Consider the following 26818-nt stretch of genomic DNA (forward strand, 5'->3'; position numbering starts at 1 on the left):
AAACTATTCAATAAAACTCACTCATAAGAACTGACTCTGTGTGTGCGTACTGTGTCCGGGTTCATCCCAGAAATATATATCATAACACTTCAGTAATTTCAGAGTTCCAGCAAGAACGTTTGAATGTAAATTAGAAAGATGGGTAGAAATTACCTTCAGTTCTTCTCTGGTTCTGACACAAAGAAATTAAACTTTAGAATATAGTAGATTTCCAATAAGGTAAATGAAGTCATTATATCAAAGTGAAATATCTAAGAAATTCAGCTGGTAAGCTTGAGCTCTACCCTGTAATCACTGAATAACAAGCTTTGAGGAGCAGAAACTTTGTTTAGCAGAATACGGCTAGTCCTTGAATAAAGAAATTAGTCTGAGACCAGATGTTCTTTACTATTTTAATCACTGTTATATAAAGAGTCAAACAACCAATTACTGAGCCTGACAGATGCCTCCTCTCACTTCTCTTATTACATTAGAGCAGAGCAGTTTAAGACGAACTTACATTCACTGAAGGATCTTTACAGTGCTGGAAACGTCTTTCTCCAACAAATTACAAACTAAAACTTATAATTGGAGTCTAAATTGTCATTTAGCTTTGTTTGTTAATAGGTGAAATGCTGCTTCAGCACCAAGAACATGTTTGCTAACAGCTGTTCCGTCCAGGTTTAATGAATTGTGAGTCATTTCAGCTCCTCCCTTATTCAGAGGTCGCCACAGCAAGTCATCACAACTTGCACACAGTTTTTTTTTTCTTTGACAGCAGATGGCTTTCCTTACTCAAGTGGGATTCAAACCAAGGTTCCCTGTATCAAAGACACAAGCTTAGCCCACTACACCACAGAGGGGTTTTGGGTTTAGTTAATAATAGCTGGAAATTTGAAAAAAACTGTTTTTGTGTTGTATTTTAATTCAAATTGATTTCAAGCAGTTTATTATATTCCCATATGTGTTGCCTTATCTAAATGTTTTCATGTTGCTCTAAATGTGGAGACATTTAACACCCTTTTGATGCACTCTCATGCTTAATATTCTTTATTGTGATAAAGGATGTAAAATTCACAATATTTTGCTGAGTCAGGAGAAGGTTTATTACTTTTGTTCAGACATCACTTTTTCATTTTATTTTGTAATACTTAATGATAAATGCTCTATATTAATTTTTGTCTATGAGTGTCCCAGGTGATCAAAAAACCCCTGAATTAATCATAATGTAAGTTTGTGGAAGCTGCTTCAAACATTTTGCATGCATGTTCAAAGGTTCTGTCACAGCCTGGCTTATGTGAAGACAAAATTACTTAGACTGTAGTATGGGATGTTTAAAAAAAAAGCGATGTTAGAGAAATATTTACCTAACACTGCATTTCTCTCAACACAAGCCAGATATTAAGTGCGGAGTAACAAGATAAATGAAAGTTACCGTAAATGGCACTTATGGAGTGTATCCTCTAACAAAGCCGGCCATAATTGTAATCATGTAAAGCACTTTGCATTGTCTCTGTACTGAATTGTGCTATATAAATAAATTTGTCTTGCCTTGCCTTACTTGCAACCTTAAAGAAAGCCGACCCCTAAAGTTCATGAATACTACATGTTCTTCAGCTCCATCTGTCAAAGGCCATTCTGAGGGAAGCTATTCTCTCCCACAAAGATGCTTCATTAACATCCAGGCATTTATTTACTTACATATCTGTATTATAATAGAAAACACTGCATTCCTACTGGTACCATGGCATGCTACTAAAAAAAAAAAAAAAAAAATAGCTTTGATTTCATTTTTGAGCGACCATCTTAGAAAAAGTGCAGCTAATATATGGAACATCTGCTATGCAGCAGTCCTTCCATAGCAACTTTAAAGCCAAGGTAGTTATCCAGAGGAGCAAAATCAAATTAAACTGAACAATATATATAAAAAACTTATTTCACAGAAGCTATCAAGTTGCAATATTTGCTTAATCTTTGCAGTGTTGCAGTGACCTACACAGGTTTCCAGTCCATCTCAGGTCAACACAGAAATATGCAGGACTGACAGCCATGCATGCACACTTATTCGCAATTTGAAATCTCCAGTTACCTTCATTGTATGCTGGTACACTGTGCAAGGCGACTATGCAAAGGCAGACTGTGCAAACTCCAAAAAGGAAATCAGAAGACATTCTTGCTGCAAGGCAACCATGCAAACAACCACAGACAATAAAAGCTTGTAATAAAAAAATAAATAAAAAATTTTTACTAATTATGTGTGAAATTGCCCAAAAACATGCTAGTGACAAGGAAAGTTTTCAGGTTCTCCTACAGATACGTCTCATGTGGTTTGTAAAATGACTACACTACCAGACCCCTTTTCTCTGTTTATAAATTATTAGACATTAATTAGAATATAAGCTTTTGTAAAACTTTGACAATTTCAATTGAGCCTCCTTATTTCTCTAATTCCTACAATGAACCACATTGCACAATTACCATGATTTTTGACTTATTTTGATTCCTGGTTTGACAAAACTTACTGCCCCAGAAGACTTTGTCAATAAACACATATCATATATTTTATTTCTGAAGACAGGGTTATCTAAATTGAGAACCTGTGTAAAAATTTGATGAAATTTGCTCGTATCTAAGTGGTAATTGTGGTTGTTTTACATATTTTCAAGCTCGGCAGCCAAGCAGCTGCACACATACAACGTGTAGCTTTTTTTTATTTTTTTTATCCACTCCGCAGCAAAATGTTTATATTCATATCTGAATTGCCCAGCTGCACCATCACTGTTCCACCAGCCTGAATAACTTCACTCAAACAGTTATTATAAACCTCTTTCCCACACTTTTAGACACATATAGTAAACACACAAACATTTACATGGAGGGGTTGTAACAGAGGAAAAACAGGATGCAGGTGGGATAAGAGTATTTGAGTCTAGTCCTTTCACAGAGGACTAGACTGGGGTTCTAAAAGATAAACGAGAGAAGAAAAAGAGGATGTTTTGGGACCAATTCATGAGTAAATCTTCTGTGGCCTTATGTTGAGGAAATATACTCTTTTGATAAAGATACATTTTGAATGTCCTTTGAAAAGGCAGCCAAGCCCAGGGGATTGAAAGAAAAAAATAATGTGTGCTGGAAAAACATAACTTGATGTAATGCCATCCATGGCTTGTAACTGAAATTCAAAATAGAAGAGAGAATTGTGAAATAGTTCAAATCTGACGGGCAAATTAAAATTGATTAAATCCTTGTTTCATTAAAGGATTTATTTACACATGTTTAATAGATCAGTTGCTCTCAAAACTGCTACGGACAACTGTGACATAGAAAGTGTTCTGCAGGTACCATTACACAGCTTTTTTCACTATATGACACCAAACTTTCCTTTTTTAATATCTGTTAGGATTACCAATATCTTTTATATTTGCAATATGCACGAATACATAGTGACATAATGTTTTTAAAGATTGTTCCTTTTTAAACTTCAGAAGTTTGCATACACTGCAATTTTAGTCCCCTTTAAACAATTTTAAACACCTCAGTTCAGACAACAATGTCATGGCTTTGTAAGCTTCTAATAGGTCAGTTCACAACAATTGAGTCATTTGGAGGCAGATCGGTTCATGTATTTTAAGCCGACTCCTCAAATGCACTGCTGCCTCATGTGGATGCGGGGAAAAATCAAAACATATGAGCAAAGATATTAAGAAAAGAAGCGTGGATCTTCACAAATATAACTTATTATTGGGTACAACTATTAGACACCTGAAGGTGCCACTTTCGCCTGTTCAGAAAATCAAGCGTACACAGATTCAGAATGTCCTATCATTCATAGAGGTCATGGGTTTCTGTGTCCAGGCAAGTGTTTTAAGCAAAATGTCCATTTCAAGCTCAGATTAAAAGCATATGATCCTGTGAAAAATTTTGCTGAAGCTGCTAGGAGCTGGTAACTTTGTAAAAAGTGTAATAAATGTACAATAAATGTAGCTAAAACTAATTTTAGAGCGATGACTCAGATCTGAATGTAAAAGCATGTTGCACCTATTTCCCCACACCCATAAAATCCCAATAAGAACATTAATAAAAACTATTTGCTGCAGCAAATAGTGGAAAATAGTGGAACATTTGGGATTTAGTAAGATGTTTATTATTTGACAGTGTTTTTCCTCAACAATAGCTTCTTGTCAGCTCATTCAGTTTGCGTTAAACTATAAACGTGGGTTTCTGAATAGTCATCTGGTATAACATATAGACTAAGCGGGAAAAGCCGATTTTCCAAATGGGTTGGGCTCATATTTTCTAGTATTTTCTAGTAACTGAGCACTCACAGTCACATTCACCGTACTGCACTGACAGTCATTCACCATTGAGCACGTCCATGCAGGATACAGGCAATGTGAGGTTCAGTGTATTGCTCAAGGATACTTTAACATGGCAGAGGGGTCAGAGGACTTTACTTCCCCAATGAGTCACAGCTTTCCAATTAAGGTGGAAACAGAAGTACAAACCTACGCTGCATGCAGATGTCCCTGCTCCCTTTAAAACTCTAATCAAGACGTGAAATGATGCTGAAAGCCATTGCCAGCTTTTATATCAGACGCGACATCCACGAGGTGTTTGGACTCAGAAATGTTTAAGCCATATTAAAGATTTTTGATATCTGTTTCAAACGCATGTTCCATGTTGTTTTTTTTGTCATGAATAACTGCAGAGCTGCTCGTTTTGGAAATAATACGGTATCCAGTCTTTCCTTTTTTTTTTTTTTTTTTCCAGTACCCTCACAAATCGTAAATCTCGTAATCAGAAATGTCTTTTGCACAAAACAAAGACATGGTTAGGAGCTGGCAGCTGAATGACAGCACCAGGGAACTGCAATAGGTTATATCACAGTCTGAGAGTCAACTTACAAGGATGGCTGGGAAATGGGCTCGGCAGGTAACCTGTGAGGGGTGATATAAGTTTATACGCTGAGGCAGAGCTCTGTTAATCTCCTACAAATGGCGTCCCAGTCTGCTCTGTGGTCATGGACTGAGGTAGAGTGGGGAAGCAATAAACGATATAATTTCCTTATTGCGCGTATGGCAATATTTTGCGGCGTAAATGTAAAATAAACAAGCTGTGAAAAAAGGGCTAGGGATGGATTAGCTGTGAATAAATTGGCTTTAAATTACAAACTGCAACAACTGGAGACGGAAACAAACTGAAATGCATCCAGGAGGATCTTAGAGTTGAGCAAGTTATTTTTCAAAGCGGTGAGTGAAAGGATCCGAACATATTAAAACAGCCTCCAAGAGGAAATTGCAGCTAAGTAACAGTATTTCCCTAAGTTAGAATTAAATTTATCCCTGGTTTGGATTTGTATGAAGTTTGGTGTGGAATGTACTGACTGGAAGTCAGGCCGTAAAGCCAGTTTCACACTGCATGGTATGACTGGAGTGCCCTGCATTACGTGTGCTGCTGCAGACAGTTTCATCTGAACACAGGTGGGATCAGCCGTTTATCCTGGGGGCTTCATGTGAAGCTGCATCGACATTGAGATAAACCTGAAATCTTTTTGTGTGTCTGGAGGGATGCACTTCTGTGGACCTGGAATCGAACCAATGGCTTCTGTCGATTGAAAACGAAATAATCAAATTACTGAATAAATTAAGAAAGGGTAAAACACTTCTTTTTTTTATTATGGTAAGCCTATATGTTTTGAAAGCTTGTAAAATACTTATTTACATTTTTTTTTTAAATCTATCTTCACTTGCAAGATTCCATATTCAATAAATTTGAATGTTGTTGATTTTTCTTTTTCAGCAACTCAATTCACTAAGGGAAACACATTATATAGATTACCACAGAGTAATGTTTCAAAGGCTTTATTTCTGTTAAGATTTTTCTTTTCACCTCCAGCTATTAAAAACGGCATTTTAGATTACAATATTGCATCAGACCAATAAAAAAGGAACATATTTCCTTCAGAAATAAAAAATATTTTTAATACCGGTTCAAAGGTTGTTTATTTCTTCAAAAGTTTAACCTGACAAACAAGCCTCTAGACATGCCTATTCTAATTCAATGATTATGACTGTATAAATGCATGATTTATCCCAGGATTTATTTTGTGGTTGCAAAGTTGCAACAGTTTTTTCTGATGATTTTATATATATATATATATATATATATATATATATATATATATATATATATATATATATATATATATATATATATATATATATATATATATATATATATAGATAGATAGATAGATAGATAATTTTTTAATTGTTACTCTGATCATTGATTCTAAATGGAGAAATTGTGAAAATACAAGAATGCATTTTGTCGATGGCACTGTCCACTTAGAACTACGCTCTATTTTTTTAAACACTTTTCACAAAAATCAAAGTCGCACACGTCAAATGTCCAGCTGGGCGCCAGCTGTCTCTGCTTAAGAGAATATATTTCAACACAAATTTATGACATGTTTACATTGAAGGCTGGGTCTTTCAAAATGAACTTCCACAAAGAGCCATTTCTCACTGTCATTCCCTCAGCTTGCAGCGACGGTGTCTGTCTCCAGCTTGGATGTAGGTGACTACACCTTCCCGTCAGCGCGCGTTTTGACAGCGGCCTCTGTGTTTTGATGCAGTCCCTAGCGTGATGGGAATTTGAATGTGGCGTGCACAAAGACTCGCCCGTCGGGTTAGAGGATGAGGGAGACTGGCGGAGAGACGGTTTTAGTCTGTCATTCCCTTTGAAGTTGGTTCTTCAATCACACAAAGATAAAGACGCACATCTTCACACTCCTACAGCGAGCACATCTACAAATGCTCATCACGCTGATTTACCAATGCCTCAGACCTAAGTAACCATGTTCTGATCCGCCGTGTGCCTTTTTCCGATATGGTTTGAGAATTTGAACTTTGGTGTGCAGGTTTTGCGAAACTGCAACTTGCATAAAAATGAATGGGCCAAAATAAATGAGCCTTTACTGCATGGTGTACTGAGGAAACAGGAACTACAACTGTAAAATCTGAAAAAAATACTCATCAGAACAGAAGCATATTCAACTTAGTGAAACGCGGTATAACTTAAAATTAGTAAAGCTTTTAGTTTGAATATGAAAGAGAAGAGCAATTTAAAGTCTTGATGCACCTGCAGCAAAAGCTCAATTTGCTATTTGCTTCACTCTGGTTTTCCGTACCGTTCTAAATGTGCAACCATAAAACTTGGTAAATTCCTAATGTTTAAGCTTAAATCTTAAATCTTGCAAAAATGTCATACCCCTTCTACTTTATGTCATATTAGGACCCAAAGCTGATGTGTTTTCTTCAGATTCTATATGTGAACCGAACACAAAGTATGGCATCATTATGGTGTGACAGGATAATCATTTAAGGCTGTCAAATTTCCTGTTTTAACAAAAAACAAAATCTCAAAGGTGTGTCATGCATTTGTATGCAGCTCCCTGCGTAAATATTTATAAGCACCTCTTTTGATACAAGCCGCCAGTCTTTTGGGTTGTTTCTCCGCCAGCTTTTCGCGTATCCAGAAATGGACATTTCGGTCCATCTCTTCTTTCTGTAATAGCTCAAGCCTATTTAGATTAAAAAGAGTGTCTGTTAACAGCAACCTTTAAGCCTGTCCATAAATACTAAACTGCATTTAGGTGTGCAGATGTTCACTTGCCCATTCTGACATGAATACGCTTTGATGTATCCACCGCAACTCTGTCTGTGCTTCAAGGTTTTTATCCTACTCAAAGGCAAATTTCCACCCCAGCGTCAAATCAGGAAGTTCAGTTTTCTTCTCATGGAGCCACAACACCTTTTTCCATATGTTTGTTGTGTTCCCTACATGTTTTATGGCTTGTGGCAATCACTAAGGGGAACTTAGTTTTTTTTCACCAATGTCTTTCTTGTTCCCGCTCTTCCACGGAGAGGACATCTTTCCTCTCTGTGGAAGTGAGAGGAAGGTCAGATTTTTGCAATGCAACGGATAGTTGTTGTGTCTATAGTTTCCTCCTCCTGAGCTCTGGCTCACTGATGTTCCCACTAGAGTTGCCATTAATCTCTTGGCTGCTTCTCTGGTTAGCGCTCTCTTTGCTCTGCCTGTCAGTTTAGGTGGAACGCCTTGTTGTTCTAAGTCTTTATTTGTGCCATCAGTTCTCCATTTTTGTTTAATGGATCTAAAAGGTGTATTTCTGTTGTTTGGGAGATGGTGTCCTCCGCGAAATCTGCTTTAAACCTATGTAAAACCTATATATCACCTGACTTATCTGGTTTGTACCTAAACTGTTTACTAATTAAGGTAATTCTGCAGGCAACGGTTGCACTGCTTGTTAAAGGGGACTGAAAATAAATTTTAAACCTTTTAGATTAAATTGTTCTGTTTGTCCATCCTATTGACCTGGAAACTGGACAAAGCCTATCTGCTTAGTAGTGTTTTTCCCATTGATGTAGTCTCATCTGCCAGTGCTCCTTCTAACATAAAAAGTATTCCCGGATCAGTTCTTCGTTGTTCTTTTTGTGTCTCTGCTCTGTCTTGTCAAATCACCAGTCGGTCGTAGCAGATGGCCGTTCATATTGAGCCTGGTTCTGGTTCTGCTGGAGGTTTCTTCCTGTTAAAGTGGAGATTTCCTCTCCACTGTTGTTACACGCATGCTCAGTATGAGGGATTGCTGCAAATTCACTGACACGATGCGAGCAGCCATTCACTGTGGCCAATGCTGCAAGTGAAAGACTCAATGCTATCAGCTGGCTTTCCTTAGATAGAAAACTCTTTGAGAAATCTGTGTTTATGATTTGATTGAGATAACTTTGTAAAGTGCCTTGAGACGGCATGTGTTGTGAACTGGAGCTTTATAAATAAAATTGAATTGAGTAGATTTTTATTTCTAAAAAAACTGGAAAACCGTGTCTCATTTTTCCTTCCACATCAGAATGATGCATTACTTTGTGGTGATCTGTCACATAAAATCCCAATAAAATATGCTGACGCTTGTAAATGTATTTCAACAACATGTGAAAAAATGGAAGGAATATGAATGTTTTTTACGACACTGCATGGCATGACTTGTGGCTTTTTGACAGCAGTCTGGAATATTTCTGCAACATTTGCAGATCGGAGCACAGGGACTGTCTGTTAATCAATTAAAATATATATTTTTTAAATATTATCTTTACAAAGGCAACAAAGTAGATCAAATTTTTACCCTTCCATTAGCCCCTAGCTGCAAGAAACTCGTCCTGACTCCTGTACTTATTCATTTATTCTGAGAGAAACTGATAAAACGCTGTGCAAAGAATTTACCATTTACCACTTCAAAAAGCAACCAAATTTTTTGTGTGAATTTTAGCCATTCTTATACACATTATGAGTGGAAAATATGAACAGATGCAGAACAGATTTTTCGGCTTTGACTCCACTCATTTTAGCAAACTTAACTAGACATTTTGTACAATTTTGCACAGTGCTCACCCCAGGGTAGTTTTCTTTTGAGCCTTTGAATGCTTGAAAGCCACCTGCAGCACGGGCTTTCAAAACAGAAACACTTATCGACTGCTTTATGTGGACAGGCTTTTTCTTTCCACTCTGTGCGTCACAACAGGTCGAATGGCAGATATTTCCTTTATAATCTGACGTCTAGATGTGGGTACATGGCCACAAAAAGGCATCTATTCTCTTAATAAGCTTGGATTGTTGGCATGTGGTTTTCTTGTCCTTTTGTGTATTGTTTTTTTTGTAAAGTCGATTTGGATAGGAGTGCATAAAAAAGGGAAGTGAAGGTGAGCCAACTTTAAAACCTGCCTTGCAAGAGTGTTTATACCCATTTACTTCTTTCCCATTTTGTCTCATAAAACCACAGTCTTGAAGGTCTTCTATTGTGATTTTTAGATTATAGACCATCAACACAGTAGTCTATTTAAGATTGATTCATGTTTTACAAATCTAACTCTAAATGTAACATGCCCTTCGATTCAGAACTCCCGAGTCAATAGAACCAACTTTAACAAAAAACGTTTCTAAAAACTTTATGAAAAACATTTACAGCTTTGCCTTAACTTCACACTATTGCATGCACTACTTTGTTTTGGTCTATCATATTAAATCTGAATACAGTACGTCAAGGTTTATGATTATAGCAGAACAAAATGAGTGAAGGTTCAGTGGGTATGATTACTTTTATTTAATTAAAAATGTTATTTGGAATTGTATTGCTGAAAAAAAAACATTCTTTTTCAAAAATATTGAATTCATCTGTCAGGACTCAGACAGCAGGGCTGTGCAGCTCCCGGCCAGTCCTGCTATTTTCCCTTCACAGGTGTTCGTGGTTGACTGGTGGGCGGAGACGCACACCTGCGACTCATCCAGCAGCACCCGACTGACTACAAGAACAGCGTTCGAACAGCGAGAGGACGCCAGAGTGTTTTCGTTGCGGTATGCTTCAGCAGCCACGACCTCTCGCCAGTTCTTCCCTCGATGCTAAAGCTTTGTCTCTGTGTTTCCCTAAAGGTTACCTTCTCGAGCTCCAAGATCCCCTTCGTGACTCATCTGTTCCCTCGACCTCCTCCCGAGTCGAGCCCGGACCCAAGGCTCACTCCTACGACCTCCGGTTCCCCTCGCTGTTCAGGATCCCGGTGCCACGGTGCTGCTCGGACCTCCTCGCCCCGCTCAACGGCAACCCGAACACCTGCCATCAACATCAAGCTGAGTCCTTACACACACAACCCTCCCGGCCGCGTACTCTCGCACCTTGTGGTAAGCTTACGCTCTGTAGTCATCTCTGTTAGCCTATGCTAGCACTAACCACTTACCTTACTCCTAGAACGATCCGGTTCCCCGTTCCCGAGCCTGCCCGAGCCGTCTCCTCGTTCCCCAGACCGTCCCACTGTCTCTGAGTAATCCTCCCGTCCGCAGACTGGTTCTGCTGTCTGAACCTCTCGAGTGAATAAAATTCTTAACTTATACCTGTGTAACCGAGTGTGATTCTGCATGTGGGCCCGACACCTTAAACCTAACATGACAGAAGAACACTCTGGCCACCAGTTCGACCCAGCAGACACACTCGGTGGGACCGTAGCGGCCCAGCAGGATCAAATTAGGGGGCTGGAATCCACCGTTCTGGGCCTGCAAGGCCAGTTGCAGAGTTTAGCCGGCCAGATTAGCCAGCTTACCGCTATGCTAAGCGCTAACCAGCAGCCTCCTGTTCCGGCTTCGCCCGGCCCCGCCCCTGAGCCTGTCGCCCCTCCTGCAACGTCATCACCCGGTACAGAAACCTCCTCCCCTTCTCCGGAGAAATTCTCCGGAGACAGCGGAGATTGTGGAGGATTTTTGTTTCAATGCACTTTAGTTTTTAACCGATCCCCGCGTTTATTTGCCCAAGACGAAGCTAAGATCACTTTTATTTTACGGTTACTTACGGGTCGCGCTCTTAGATGGGCTGAGGCACGTTTCCCTGACTGCCAACAGTTTGGTGTTACTTTTGATGAGTTTTTGGCTGAGTTTAAGATGATCTTCGCCGCAGAGGCAGACCAGGTTCAGGACTCCAGGCGACTGTTGGCTCTCCGACAGCGGGGTAGACGTTTGGCTGACTTTGCCATCGAGTTCCGCACACTGGCCGCCGCGGCTGGCTGGGAGCAGCGCGCGTTGAAGACTGTGTTCTTCCAGGCATTAGACGAGTCCCTTAAGGACGAATTAAGCCGCCAAGAGGAACCAGCTACGCTCAATGAGTTTATCTCACTAGCTATCCGCCTAGACAATCGTCTCCGTTCCCGCTCAAAGAATCGCCCTCTCGGACCGCTCGCTCCTCGGCCACAGTACCACGAGCGAGACCCCCCTAGACCCGCTGATCCTCCGCTGCCGCCACCCGAACCCATGCAGTTGGGCCGGGTTCGGCTCACCCCTGAGGAAAGAGAGCAGCGCATGAGTTCAAGGCTGTGCTTGTATTGTGCCTCCGCTGCTCACTATGTTAGGAACTGCCCTGAACGGCCAAAAGATCAGGTCCGTCGGTAATAACGGAGGTACCGACGGACCAACCTAAGTTAACTTGTTCGTCTCCTCCGCGGCTTTGCCTAAGAGCAACCATTGTTTCTCCTCGAGCTACCCTTTCGTTATCCGCCCTAGTTGATTCAGGGTGTGATTTTAATTTGATTGACAGCTCTTTCGCCCGACGGGCGGGGCTGAAGATTTTTCCTCTCGATTCGCCACTTCATGTTTCGGCCTTAGATGGAGGAGATCTCCCGAGTATTTCCTACAGAACCCAGCCGTTTGAGTTAGTTATTTCTGGCAATCACAGAGAACGGCTTTCCTTTTTTGTTTTTCCCGTAAAACACGCCCCGTTGGTTCTCGGCGTCCCCTGGCTGCAACAGCACAATCCCCACATTAACTGGGTGGACCATCGGGTGGAGTCCTGGTCGTCTAACTGCCATGCAGTCTGTTTACAGTCTGCGGTCCCTTCTTGTCAGGCCCCGCCGCAGCCGCCCCTTCAGGCAGATCCTGAGTCCCTAAGATCGGTGCCTGAGTGCTATCACGACCTCAGGCAGGTTTTCAGTAAATCACGAGCCTGCTCCTTGCCCCCGCATAGGCCCTACGATTGCGCTATAGATCTCCTGCCGGGTGCCCCGCTGCCGGCCAGCCGTCTCTATAATATTTCTCAGGCGGAGCGTCAGGCTCTAGAGAAGTATATTAAGGAGTCCCTGGCTGCCGGGCTTATCCAGACCTCTTCCTCGCCGTTAGGGGCAGGATTCTTTTTTGTTTCTAAGAAGGACGGTTCTCTACGTCCCTGTATTGATTATCGAGGTCTTAATGCTATTACGGTGAAGAATAGGTATCCCCTTCCCCTTCTCTCCTCGGCCCTTGAACCGGTTCAGTCAGCTACAGTCTTTTCCAAATTAGATCTACGTAACGCTTACCACTTGGTGCGGGTCCGCCGGGGGGACGAGTGGAAGACAGCCTTCAAGACCCCTTTGGGTCATTTTGAGTACCGAGTCATGCCTTTCGGCCTATGCAACGCCCCTGCCGTCTTCCAAGCCCTAGTGAATGACGTCCTCCGAGATTTCCTAAATGTGTTTGTGTTCGTCTATCTAGACGACATCCTTATTTATTCTCGTAACCTCTCTGAGCATCAACAACATGTGCGCCTAGTCCTCCAACGCCTGCTTGAGAACAAGTTATTTGTTAAGGCTGAAAAGTGTGAATTTCACAAGTCCTCAGTAACCTTCCTTGGTTTAATTCTAGAAGGAGGACGAGTTCGTTCGGACCCCGAAAAGATCAAGGCAGTCCTCGAATGGCCAGTCCCCGAAACCAGGAAGCAGCTCCAACGTTTCCTGGGGTTCGCCAACTTTTACAGGCGCTTCATCCGGGGTTATAGCCAGATCGCCGCTCCCCTTCACTCCCTCACCTCAGTCAAAGTACCCTACATATGGAATCCCCAAGCTGACTCAGCGTTCGCCGATCTCAAGAAGAGATTCTCTCAGGCCCCCGTCCTTGTTCACCCCGATCCGAAGAAGCAGTTCATCGTTGAGATTGACGCCTCCGACACGGGAGTCGGAGCAGTGCTTTCCCAGAATTCAGACCCAGACCATAAGCTACATCCCTGTGCCTTTTTCTCCCGACGCCTAACCCCAGCAGAACGAAACTACGACGTCGGGGACAGAGAGCTGCTCGCCATCAAGCTCGCCCTGGAGGAGTGGCGCCACTGGCTTGAGGGGTCCGAGCAGCCCGTTCACGTCTGGACCGACCATAAGAACCTGGCCTACATTCAAACAGCGAGGAGGCTAAACCCCAGGCAGGCCCGCTGGTCCCTCTTCTTTTCTCGGTTTAACTTGTCCATCTCATACCGCCCCGGTTCCAAGAACCTGAAACCAGACGCCCTGTCTCGCCTTCACTCTCCCCCCGACTCGGAGGAGGAACCAGCCACTATCATCCCTCCATCCTGTGTTTTTGGTGCCCTCCAGTGGGAGATCCAGGATTTGATTACTCAGGCTCTGCGGACTGAACCTGACCCCGGAACCGGACCTCCTGGCCGATTGTTTGTTCCCACTTCCGTCCGTCCCCGAGTCCTACAGTGGGCCCACTCTGAGAAGTTCTCCGCGCACCCTGGCATCCACCGTACCCACACGTTCATCTCCCGTCATTTTTGGTGGCCCTCCTTATCCCGTGACGTCAAGACCTTTGTCCTCTCTTGCCCCGTATGTGCACAGAACAAGCCATCTAACCGACCGCCTGCGGGTCTCCTACAGCCCTTACCCATACCTGAGCGCCCCTGGTCCCACATAGCCCTGGACTTTGTCACCGGTCTTCCCCCGTCCCAAGGAATGACAACCATTCTCACTATAATCGACCGTTTTTCTAAAGCCTGTCACCTAATCCCACTCCGAAAGCTTCCCTCAGCACTTCAAACGGCCCAGCTCCTGGTCAGACACGTTCTCCGCCTCCACGGAATTCCGCAGGAGGTTCTGTCTGACCGTGGTCCACAGTTTGTTTCTCGTGTGTGGAGGGAGTTTGCCGTGGCCCTGGGTGCCCGGTATACTTTAACCTCCGGTTATCACCCACAGACCAACGGTCAGACAGAACGTCTGAACCAGGAGCTGGAAACCGCCCTCCGTTGTCTCACTTCTCAGAACCCAACTGACTGGAGTAAGTTCCTCCCTTGGGTCGAATATGCGCACAATAGCCATGTTTCCTCAGCCACTGGTTTATCCCCCTTTGAAGTGTCTTTAGGTTATCAGCCTCCTCTACTCCCAGAAGACAACTCACGTATCACAGTCCCCTCAGTAAAGGACCATATCGCCCGTTGTAAGCAGTATTGGAACCAGACCATCCAAGCCCTCAAGAACACTGCCGAGACCAATCGCCGATTCGCTGACCGGAGGCGCGTCCCTGCCCCCAGTTACCATCCCGGTCAGCGAGTCTGGCTTTCCACCCGAGACCTCCCCTCCCGAGCAGCCTCCAAGAAGCTGTCCCCACGTTTCACCGGCCCTTACGAGATCATCTCCATTGTCAGCCCGACAACTGTCCGTCTCCGTCTCCCATCTCACTCCCGAGTTCATCCAACGTTCCACGTCTCTCAAATCAAGCCCGTCGTCTCCAGCTCCTTGTGCCCTCCGGCCGAACCCCCTCCACCCGCCCAGGACCATCATGGGCGCCGCATCCAGCGGATCGTGACCTCCCGTCGGCGTGGTAAGGGGTTTCAATACCTCGTGGACTGGGTTGGCCGCGGTCCCGAGGATCGGACATGGCTCGCCGGCTCTTCCATCCCGGATCAGTCTCTTATCGACTCCTTCCGTTCCTCCCGTCCCTCCTCGTCATCCTCGGAATCGCCAGGTGGCGATCCTTGAGGGGGGGGTGGTGTCAGGACTCAGACAGCAGGGCTGTGCAGCTCCCGGCCAGTCCTGCTATTTTCCCTTCACAGGTGTTCGTGGTTGACTGGTGGGCGGAGACGCACACCTGCGACTCATCCAGCAGCACCCGACTGACTACAAGAACAGCGTTCGAACAGCGAGAGGACGCCAGAGTGTTTTCGTTGCGGTATGCTTCAGCAGCCACGACCTCTCGCCAGTTCTTCCCTCGATGCTAAAGCTTTGTCTCTGTGTTTCCCTAAAGGTTACCTTCTCGAGCTCCAAGATCCCCTTCGTGACTCATCTGTTCCCTCGACCTCCTCCCGAGTCGAGCCCGGACCCAAGGCTCACTCCTACGACCTCCGGTTCCCCTCGCTGTTCAGGATCCCGGTGCCACGGTGCTGCTCGGACCTCCTCGCCCCGCTCAACGGCAACCCGAACACCTGCCATCAACATCAAGCTGAGTCCTTACACACACAACCCTCCCGGCCGCGTACTCTCGCACCTTGTGGTAAGCTTACGCTCTGTAGTCATCTCTGTTAGCCTATGCTAGCACTAACCACTTACCTTACTCCTAGAACGATCCGGTTCCCCGTTCCCGAGCCTGCCCGAGCCGTCTCCTCGTTCCCCAGACCGTCCCACTGTCTCTGAGTAATCCTCCCGTCCGCAGACTGGTTCTGCTGTCTGAACCTCTCGAGTGAATAAAATTCTTAACTTATACCTGTGTAACCGAGTGTGATTCTGCATGTGGGCCCGACACCTTAAACCTAACATGACATCATCTAATTAGTCTTTGGCCAAAATGGTAACAGAGATCTGTTTAAAAATTCATAGCAGGTCCTGCTGAAGGTTTGGCTTTATGTTTTATGATGAATCATCCCCTTCCACAAAACCATGCATAAGGCTCTATTATGTGATGGGAATAGAGCAAATAGAGATGTGCAATGCATGTGCGTGTGTCTGCCTCTAACACCTTTGACCATTATTTCAGCTGTCCTCGCTTGAGCAACAGCTGTGCTGCAGACTCAGCCTATAACACAGATTTTTTGTGCCAGTAGAGAAATACAGACGCTTTCGCTATCATGCAACAACCTTCAATTTTCAAGGGCACCATTTTTAGACAATGTCATCGGCAGACTGTTTACTATCTGCTTCAGAAGGTCTAACATCCATAAATTGGATAATTTCGATGCAGCAATTAGATATTTGATACATTTCTACATGTAACATGGGAAATAATAAAAGTCTATAAAATAAATGTGCAAAATGTAACCACTACTCACATAATGGTATGCAATAAATTTTATGGAACCTGGTTTAAAAGAGATGCAAGCCAGCCAATAGATTACTGATTGATGCGAGGTGGAAAACTGTGTTTGCAGGCGAAGGAGGTTATCAGATAACAAATCACTGATTTCTTACTTTAAGACGAGGAGTCCGCATTCATAAGAAGCTTTTACACAAGCACCTCTCTTCTCTGTGACACACAGAAACTCCCTATCTCTCTCCCCATCTCTCTGTTGAGCACATCATTATCTTGCCCAAGGACACATCTTCATGCGCACCGATCAGTCGGAGATCAAACCACTGACCTTTTAATCACCGGATCATCGCTCCGTCTCCTGGGACACACCCACCAAGGCCATGAATCCTGACTGTAACCTAAGATTGCAGGCTGTATTTTGAACCTCGAATGGTCGAGGAAAATCTTTTGTTTCGTTCAACATATCCGAGTCCATGGGTGCTGCTGCTGGAGATGTGATACATCCATCTGGAAAACTGGAGGTTTCTGGCCCGTTGTCTTCACAGCATATAATGTGCTGCATTACATCATAGATTGAGATTTCTAATTGTAACGAAGGGTTAGGTTTATCACTCTATATATTGAGATAAATGTAATGTTTAAACTGCACCAGCATTGAAACTCATTTCCAAAACGGTTATATTTTCTTCTGGTGCCAATTAAATCTGACTTTCTTTTATGCATGCTTTCATTTAATGGTAAACATTTTGTTGTGCAAGGTTTATTTTAATACAAATTATACATTTTCAGCTATTCAGTCAAGTGAGCTTATATTTGATTACAGCTCAGGCAATCACCTTGCCTTGAGCTGTTTGCAAGGTGTAATGTAATGGGTATCCAGTGACGTTAAACAAGGGTGACAGAACTGTCTTTGGGGGAAAAAGGGAGCGCGAGTCGACCAGTCACATCATTCAGCATGTTTTGTAATAGAACATAACAGTTCATATGCTCATGAAATACCAGGACACAAACTAATAAATCTGTTCTGCTCATAAATTGAGAAAACAATTTAGATTTATTTATAAATAGAGAAAGATTGATGATTGCCAACATATTATTAACAGCAAAATTAAAAGGGCACCGTGCAGCTTGTCAAAGTGAGGAGCCAATCAATACTTTTGTGTTGGTGGAAATTATTTTTTTTGGTCCTTATTTTCTTTGTTGTAATGATGACACTTAGCGATAGATCTCACATTTTTAAAAAGCGTGCTTATTTCCTTGATTTGCCTTCACATTATAAGAAAAATACACTAGTGGACTGAGCGCCATAGTTAAGTGTGTGGGTTGCGTCCAAAAAATAAAAAAAACAATTCTCAATCAGATTAAGAAAAGGCAAATTAAGATTTTAATCAGCACAATACATATTTATTCACGTATTCAAAAATATTTTTATGGTTTCAGTGATTAAATGATAGAAGTACAGTGAACTGCAAAAATAAACATAGCAGAAAGTAGTAAAAGTAATTCTTATATCATGGTTGACTAACAATTTTGGTACCATTACAAACTGTCATGAATGAGTAGTTTCTGTGTAGCAGCTCTTGAGTGAGATCCAAGAGGCCATGTTGCCATGTTATTTTCCTCCTCCTGCTGATTTCCACCTGTTTTAAAATATGTTTGTTGAGAAATTGAGAACTTTTCCTAGTATCTGTTGCTGTTTACAGGGTAAACTGAATGCAGGTTTACTTCTTCCTCAAAAGCAGTTTTTGATAATCAGTCAATAAGGGTAGCATCCTTATATTGTTTTAGGACATGATTTGACAAAGCAGGACATTTTTTGGAAAATAATTAAAATGAAGATTGATAAGAAAAACACTGCTATGCATGGAAAGTTTCAATTATGCTTCTTATAATGTCTAAGGCCTGCTATATAATAATAGTTATGATAATAAAATTAGCAACACAGCATTTTGTGTCAATGACACAACCATGCAACAAATTGTAACACGATTTTGGATGATATTTTTTTAAGTTGCAAACTGGTTTGTATCAAAGTATTTTATCTATACTAGGAACAATTGGTTTCTCGTGATCTAATTTAGGGTAGTCAGAGAAAAGGGGTTCAGAATACAAAGACGCACCACACTTTTCAGATTCTTATTTATCAGCTTTGTTCCACAGTTGTATGTGCAACTTTGTGTTTGTCTCTCAAATAAAATACACTACAAGTTCAAGCTATAAAGGTGGAATTGGACAACTAAACAACCAAGACATCAGCTCTAAACCTCTATAGAGGATTCAACATTATTCCAGTTCTATCTATTTCACTCAAAGGTTTCAGAAGCAGCCCGTTGTTGATGGCACCATTATCTTTGCAGCTGTAATGTTAAACAGGGATGAATCACAGCTTCAAAAGCACACTGTTTAACCCTTATTTTCTTAAATTAAAGGACCTTTTCAATGCACGGACTAAAATTGCCTGAATGACAGGAACAAAGTGTACCTTTATTGTTGCAGGGTGTGACACAGAGGGACATGGTGCTGCTCTTTTTTCTCTTTGCTCTTTCAACCAATTCTGGTTTTTCTTCACTGCGCAACTATAATAGATAATGTTAGGGATTCTTTTCGTTCCCAAGGAAAAACACATGCCTTCAAAGTGATTTTAAGAATAAAATGAATAATACGCTGTTCAACATGAATTTGACAGTTAACGTTTTGGTGTACCTCAGAAAATGTTTTGGAAATTTAAACTACCGTTAGACTTGTCCGTTCTGTTTCAGCTTTTGTGAAAGAGAAGTTGGAAATAGAAAAACAAGACATCTGTTAACGTCTTTCTCGTATCTGGAAAATACTACAAAGTCTACAGTGACAATGAAGCTTACAGCAAAATTTGTGGTGCTGCTCAATATCAAATAAAATCTCAGAAAGTCAAGTAGTTCTAACACTCAGACTAAAACTTATAAAACTACATGTTTCTAAGTTGCAGGAGTGTACAGATAAAAGGGAATTGCATTTGAGTTATAAACTAAAAGAATGTCTCAAATTTGATATGTTCTCAGTGCTACAGAAAGAGGGAGCACGCAGAGAGCAGGTGTTGTAAAAGTTACCATGCATCATACTATGATATTTCCCTTGTAACATACGTCACAGGTTGATGTATTTTCCCATTCTGAATTAATGCGTCTGAGACATCCCCAACCCCCCGAGCTAATAGATGAGGCTCAGGTTTCTATATGGCCTAGATTATCTTCTCATGATAAAATGTGTTTTTTTCTCAGACTATTGTTTGCAATGGACTCCTGCAGAATCACTGGACAATAAAGTCTAAAGAACATCTCCACTAAGAAAAGAAAAAAAAGTGGGAACTTTGGCAAAGAGGATCAGCTGGCAACGAAGAACTGTCAAAAGATTATTATCTCTGCATGCGTTTTCTCTCAGAAGTTAATTATTATCCAACAATCTGGAAATTTCACCTATTTTTTTTCATTTGTTGAGTTTTATGATAAAAAGTATATAGAGTGAGTGTAACTTCTAGGCAACAACATTCTGTCAACGCGTTACAGTGGGCCACTGCAGGGATATTTATCACAATCTACATTCAAGGATTGATATGTTGTTGTGCTATACTCAGTCAAGATGATTTAGTCTTTTCGTTTGTAGAAGTGCTGCATCAGGCCGCTTCATTGGAGTCCCGGATAATACAGTAATCTTACGACATATAGTCTTCCTTGACTCTGATGCCATCAGACTAGGCCGACCAGGGGTGGACTGCTACTGTCAACATGAGAGCGGAGCAGCTGTTCTTCAGCTTCAGTTTCTCATCAATGAGGTAAGCCTGACTCTATGGAAACACATTCACAATGCTGTGATTTTTGAGTTTAGTTACTTTAAAAAAAAAAAGCATTCTCTAGGGCATAAATATGAGGTAAGTGCCATTTGTCTTATTCACGGCCCACTAGGCTGGATGAGGACCATATGAATTTTTCCAGCATTTACAGTGAGCAGAATGGTAAGGGATGTTAAAAAAAATGCATAACAACCGTTAAATGCCAGCTATATGCCAAACAGTGAAAACTATGAAAGTTATGTCGGAAACAACTCGTTTTTTAACTCTACTGAGAATTAACTGGGATTTTGCTCTTTGATCAGACTAGACAAAGATTTAGCTCTTTGTCAGTAAACACTCCAGATGGGTTTGATAAAAAGCAAAGGATTAATATGTAGTAAAGCATCTCATGCCTTTCATTAAAGTGTAACTCACCCTCATGTAAAAGTATAATCCTGCCAACTGACATATTTGCGAAATTCCACCGATGTGGGGGGGGTTTGAGATGGGGGGAAAGTAGCATCTAGCTTGATGAGTTGCCATATTGAATCATGGAGAGTGAGCAGGGTGACGCTGGTAGTTATGCCACAGTTCAGTCTTTTGAGGTGGAGGATTCCCTCACCCTGTCAATGGAGGTTGAGGGAGGCTTTGTGGAGCTCAGTGGGCCAGAGCTTTATCAGTTTGAACTGCTGGCTCGATGCGCTGACCCAGCAATGCTCAAACCAATAGTTTGACCGCAACACATGCTATCAGGAATTTAAAATAAAGTCAGCCTTGTTCTCATTCAAGTTGATAAAGTCTTGATTTTAAATAAGTGTTGATTATACAATCAAAGTGCTATAAAAGTACATGCCATTTACTATTTAATTCATAAAAATGTTCTACAGGTGAGCTGGTTACATTGATGCGTCCCATTGTGTCTGACAGTAAATTAGTAACAACTAGTTAAACTATGTTAATGTGTTTTTCTTACAGCCTTTTATTTAACTTTTTTCTGGAAAGAAACATATTTTGAAGTAATGTGCACCAATCAGGCATTGCATTATGACCACTAGGACTCCATAGAGCTTTGAAGATCTGGTACCAAGATGCTAGCGGTAGATGCTTCGAATCCTCTCAGTTTGTTTATTAAGTACATCCAACTGAAGCTTAATATAGTCAGTGGAATTTGTAGGCCAGGTCAACACCTAAAAGTCACTATTGTGCTCCTCAAACCACCACTGAATAATTTTTGCTTCATGGCAGGGTACATTATGCTCCTGAAATTTATTTTCCAGATGCATCAGTGGACCATTGCAGACTATTCATTGTCTGCAGTGGCAATTAGAAATGTTTTGAACCCAAGTGTCTGGCATTCACAATGTTGTCCTCCAATTCTTTTGTTGGATATTTCAACCTCCTTTTACCATATCGACTCTGATGACAAAATACTAAATTGTTACCCAATAAATCCTTTCCACTAGCAAGTGCAATGATGAAGATGATCAGTGTTACTCACTTGCCCTGTGAGTAGTCATAATGCTATGTCTTATTTGTGTACAATGGACTAGCCTGCTGAAGAGATCAGTTTTAATATTTGCTCCAATGCAGAATAGTCTTCTGTTTCTGTGTCTAGAAGTTGTTGTTTTTTTTTTACTTATCCTGCGGACAGACCTGTAATGTATGTTCTGACTTTTGGAGATGTTATGAGTCAAGTAGATCCTTTTTAGGACTTTAGACCATTTTGATGTATTTTTTTTCCATGTTAACAAAATACTGTAGGTGTATTAAGGACAAAAGCGACCCTCATGTTCCGTAAAGATCAGATACCAGATTGCAGGTCTTGAACATAAAATTATATCTCCTCTATCTTCTCTTTCATTCCTCACCCCTCCTTTTGACCTTACAGTCTTTGTACTGTGTATTTTTTTTTCTAAGCCTGCTGGCTCATTCGGCCCACTTCTTCATCACTCACTGGCCTACTTGTTATGTGTCTGTGGCAAATGGAGGTGGATGGGCTAAGAGAAAGAGGTTTGTGCGTTCTGTGACAGGTACTGACTTTGTATGTGGAATTGATTTGTATGTAATAGTCAATGCACTCAAATGTGTACTAAGTTTGTGGAAGTGAGTATTCAATTCAGTTCAATGTTATTTATATGGTACCAGTTCACAACACATGCCATCTCAAGGCACTTTACAAAGTCAAATAATACAAGACAGCTTGGTCAAAAAGGTTTTTCATCTAAGGAAACCCAGTAGGTTGCATCGAGTCTTGACCAAGCAGCATTCACTCCTCCTGAAAGAGCGCAGAGCCACAGAGGACAGTAGTCTGTATTGTCGATGGCTTTGCAGCAATCCCTCATACTGAGCAAGCATGAAGCAACAATGGAGAGGAAAACTTCCCTTTAACAGGAAGGAAAACCTCCAGCAGAACCAAGCTCAGTGTGAACTGTCATCTGCCTCGAGGTTAGAGAAGACAAAGCAGAGATACAAACAATCCCAGAAGCACCCATTGAGCCAGGAATCCTTTCTTTGTTATAGGGGAATGGCAGATGAATTACTGTCATGCCCCTGTTTTAGCTTTCACAACCACAGATGCTGTAGCCCCCCCCCCCCCCCCCCCACACACACACACACACAGTACTTGCTAGCTGACCCCCATCTCGTATGTGGTCTTCAGTGACACTATCTTGCCTGAGGACATCTGTGGGCCTGCATTGCCTGAGAACGTTGCTGGTCCTATTTTGCCTGAGAACACCCATGATCCTGTTCCTGTCGCTGAGGATGCCTCAGGTCCTGTTCCTGTTTTCAAGGGTCCAGTGGGAAGCTCTGATCCTGCTCCTCTGTGTGAGGGTCCCGTGAAAATGTCTTGTGACTAGTCTCCAGAGCTCCACCATGGGTTCCATTGGACTGGCCGCCGCCAGTCAGAGTTCCGCTTTGGGTTCCAGGACTCCAGTTCCCAAATACCTGGGTCCTGGCTTCAGAGCTTAGCCATTGCTCAAGGTCGTGGGTCCGGTTTGCAGGATCGAGGTCATGGGTCCACCCTGCAGCTTTGAGGTTGTGAATTGTCCCATCAGTTTTCAGGTCGTGGGTCTGGCTCATTGGGATGACCTCACAGCTGCCTTCCTAAATTCCCTGCCTTGTCTGGACGACTTCACGGCCGCCCTCCTGAACTTTCTCTCTCATCAGGATGACCTCACAGCCACCATCTTGAACCCCTTCTTCGTCAGGATGACCTCACGGCTGCCATCAAGAACTTTCTGCTTTGTCTGGATGTCTTCACGGCGACCTCTTTAATGTCCTCTTTAAGCTTGTTCTTTCAATTTTGTTTTGTTTTTGTTAGTTGAGGCTTCAGTCCTGCCTCAACCGCAACAAACCTGACACATGAGATAAATTCTTCCAGAGGTATGAACTTAAGATCACTTGGACAGGTTTCTTGGTCAGACATTCCTAGTTTACCCTCACCACTCGTTTGGGTTACCCAAGTTTGTCTTGCAGCCGCAGGACACAACTCACTACCACGGGATATAACTCACTACCAGGTGATGATTGCTCAACAGCCCTGCCCCTCTTCTCACCCAGGTGTCCAACACCTAACAGCACAGGTCTGATGATACATCAATCTTTGGCTTATAGACTGTGTTCATGTTCATGTTCCTGATCCTGCATTCTTTAACAAGAGCATCCAGATGGATCCCCCTCCTGTCCACATTCCATAGTTCTCCAAAGTGAGTGTCCACTTTCATAACACTTGTGTTCTCTGATGAGGGTGTCCAGGTGGATCCCCCTTGTGTCTATGTTTCTCTGACTTTCACCAGATTTTTCTTGTTTGAATAAACTTGTTAAAACACACTCAGTGTCTGGTAGGAATTTCTGGCCACATTCTGTTTGTTGACAATATATACATATAATATACAAATGCTTCAGGTGCACCTGTATAGGGTCTTACAGTGATCACTGGTCATAAATTTTCCTTTATTTGACAGCCTAACTGACTACAAAGCTGTCACAGTCCGTTTTTAGTTCTGCGTGTGGCTTGCAACGACACTTATTTGTTAACATGCATTCTCATTTTGGGTTCTGTACAAGCAGAGATGTGTACTGACGTATTGCTTTAGGTTGTACAAACCCTAAAAAGTGCATCCTGTCTTTTAAACAGAAACCATTGACCTTTTTATCTCTCACTAGCATACAACCTTGCATTGGAATCAATTTGGTAAAACAAAACAACAATAATCACAAAATAAACAGTCTGGCCCTGAAGATAGATCACGTTTTTTGTAATCATATGAGTGTGTTGCTACATGTATTGGGGATACATAGAAAATCTTTCCGAAATGCAATACTAATGGTTTTGCTTCAATGCTTACTGTGGGTTCTGCTTTTCATCATAATGTTGCTGCAAACATACATGTACAATGGCATGTACCTGCTCACCTTTCTTTTTAGTTGCCATCACAATAATTATACACTGATAACCAAGTAGATTGTACCCTGTCAGCTGCTCATGTTTTTCAGTTCTCCTGACTGTCATATTTTCTTTATAAGGTGGCGTGGCACCTTCTTTCATATTCCACTTGTCACCTTTGCATACTGTAATTGTGGCTGACAGGAACATTTCAAAGATTAGTTTTTAGTATGCTAAATAAATGCATTGAGACAGGGAATGATTGGAAGTCAACATATTGGATAAACATCAGAAAAAAATGTATATTAAAAGATATTTTTCCAAAAAGGAATTTGAGTGATTTTTAACATCAAAACACAAGCCAGTATGTTGTGTTGACAATGTAAAGTCTACATACATTCCATATTTTCCCAAATGTGTTCTGAATTGGATATACATTTTATAAATGACACAAGCTGTCTAATCAGGAACAAGCAAACAACTCAATCCAAACAATAAACTCTATTGACTCAGGGGCTGACATGGAATGCTTCAAGGTGGATGGGCTTTCATTTAGTTAATGAAAGTCTGGTTGCCTTCACTTTAAACCTTTTGTAGTTGCCATGGCTTGGATGATTCAAAATACACACAGCAATATCATTTCAAGAATAGCTATTATACAAAGCACTAAAAGGTAGATGCCTTGCAGACCCCCAACTATTGGAATAATTCCCCTTGAAAAATATTTTCTCTCTAAAAGTTTGCGCATCCATTTGGGAAATCTATTTTAGCTTAATTGGAAATTACTAATTCCTCCAATGCAAAACAGCTTTAATCCATCCCCAGGGGTGCAATTACATGAGATGTAGAGAAGAAAAGGAGTCACACTGAATAGAAAGCTGTTGGTAAGGGACAATTATAGAAACAAGTAATTTTTATCAAATGGCTAAAAACTCTTCAGATCCAACAACCCCCAAAACTCTGATACAACATTGGATGAGCTACATACAACATTTCTGTAGAGACACCTGGTGGAAAAGTGCTATTCTTCCTTTTTTATTTGGTGCTTCAGATCAGTGCTTGTGTGCTTCTACTGGGACTTTTAATGAATCTAATTATTTAAGCAAATGTGTAGATAATTTTCTTGAAAACAACTTTAATAAATCATTTTTTAAACATCTTTCCTGCTTTTTATAAAGTGATGGATATGGAGAGTTAGTGCAAAATGTCACCAATATGGAAATCAGTTAGAAGCAGTCAATGCAACATTACAGTCTTTAATCCCATGATTAGGTTTGTAATCTAAAACTAATTCTCCCTGGGCTCCAGTCTTTAAAGCGAAGCTCTGCTAGCACAGGCTCAGTGGGAATTCAACTGTTATCGCAATTTTCTTCAGATGTTGGGCTGACGCCATAATTTCACCAAGATAATGCGTCACTTCACTTCTTCATTTAGTGCAGCCACTGTAAATGATTGCTGGCCTAACTTTGCTGATTTTTCTTCTTTCTTTTTTTTTTAATCCCGCTTGGAAGCAGTGAAGTCAGACAGAACCATGTCGACTCCCAAAGGGAAATTTCATTATGGTGGTTGTGATTACAAATGTAACATGCTGTATATGATCACCAAAGAAAAGAACAAAAAAAAAAATCAAAGAAAAGGGAAACCAGATTATGCGCTCCTGAAAAAGGGATTGAAAAGGCTATCAATGCAGAAAGGTGTTACCTGTTCTTGTTGAAGCTGAAGGATGTGGCATGTTGAGTGGTCCATTATGTTGAGCCGCATGGACACCACACTTATTTCTATAACTGGAACCAGGGAATGTGGAGCAGTACCAATGAAAAAGCAAGCCTTTTTTTTATCCATTTGTTAGGTTTCTTTGATCAATGATGCAGACCCAACAGACTGCGGTTAAAACATTTCTTCTTTCTACCACAGACTGATTATGGAAACTTACAAAACAAAGTCTCCTCTTTGCCTCCGTGCTTCTAAACTGTAGAGCGGGTGAACACATTTATACTAGCTTTAACCTTTTCCTGAAAAATCAAATACATTTTCTGGTTATTTTTGTTCTTTCT

At 41.7% G+C, this 26818-nt stretch overlaps 1 protein-coding gene across 12 annotated transcripts in view; it reads left to right on the top strand.

Annotated features, from left to right (window-relative positions):
• stxbp5l (syntaxin binding protein 5-like) overlaps positions 1–26818 on the top strand; it is a 206221-nt gene that overhangs the window by 81703 nt on the left and 97700 nt on the right. For all 12 annotated transcript variants that reach the window (XM_036139550.1, XM_036139553.1, XM_036139551.1 and 9 more), the window contains exon 3: positions 20299–20380. In XM_036139550.1, the coding sequence (XP_035995443.1) occupies positions 20299–20380 (82 nt within the window). The remainder of the gene's footprint in view (positions 1–20298; positions 20381–26818) is intronic.

This window comes from Fundulus heteroclitus, chromosome 7 (genome assembly GCF_011125445.2).
Source record: "Fundulus heteroclitus isolate FHET01 chromosome 7, MU-UCD_Fhet_4.1, whole genome shotgun sequence".
Lineage (NCBI taxonomy): Eukaryota > Metazoa > Chordata > Actinopteri > Cyprinodontiformes > Fundulidae > Fundulus > Fundulus heteroclitus.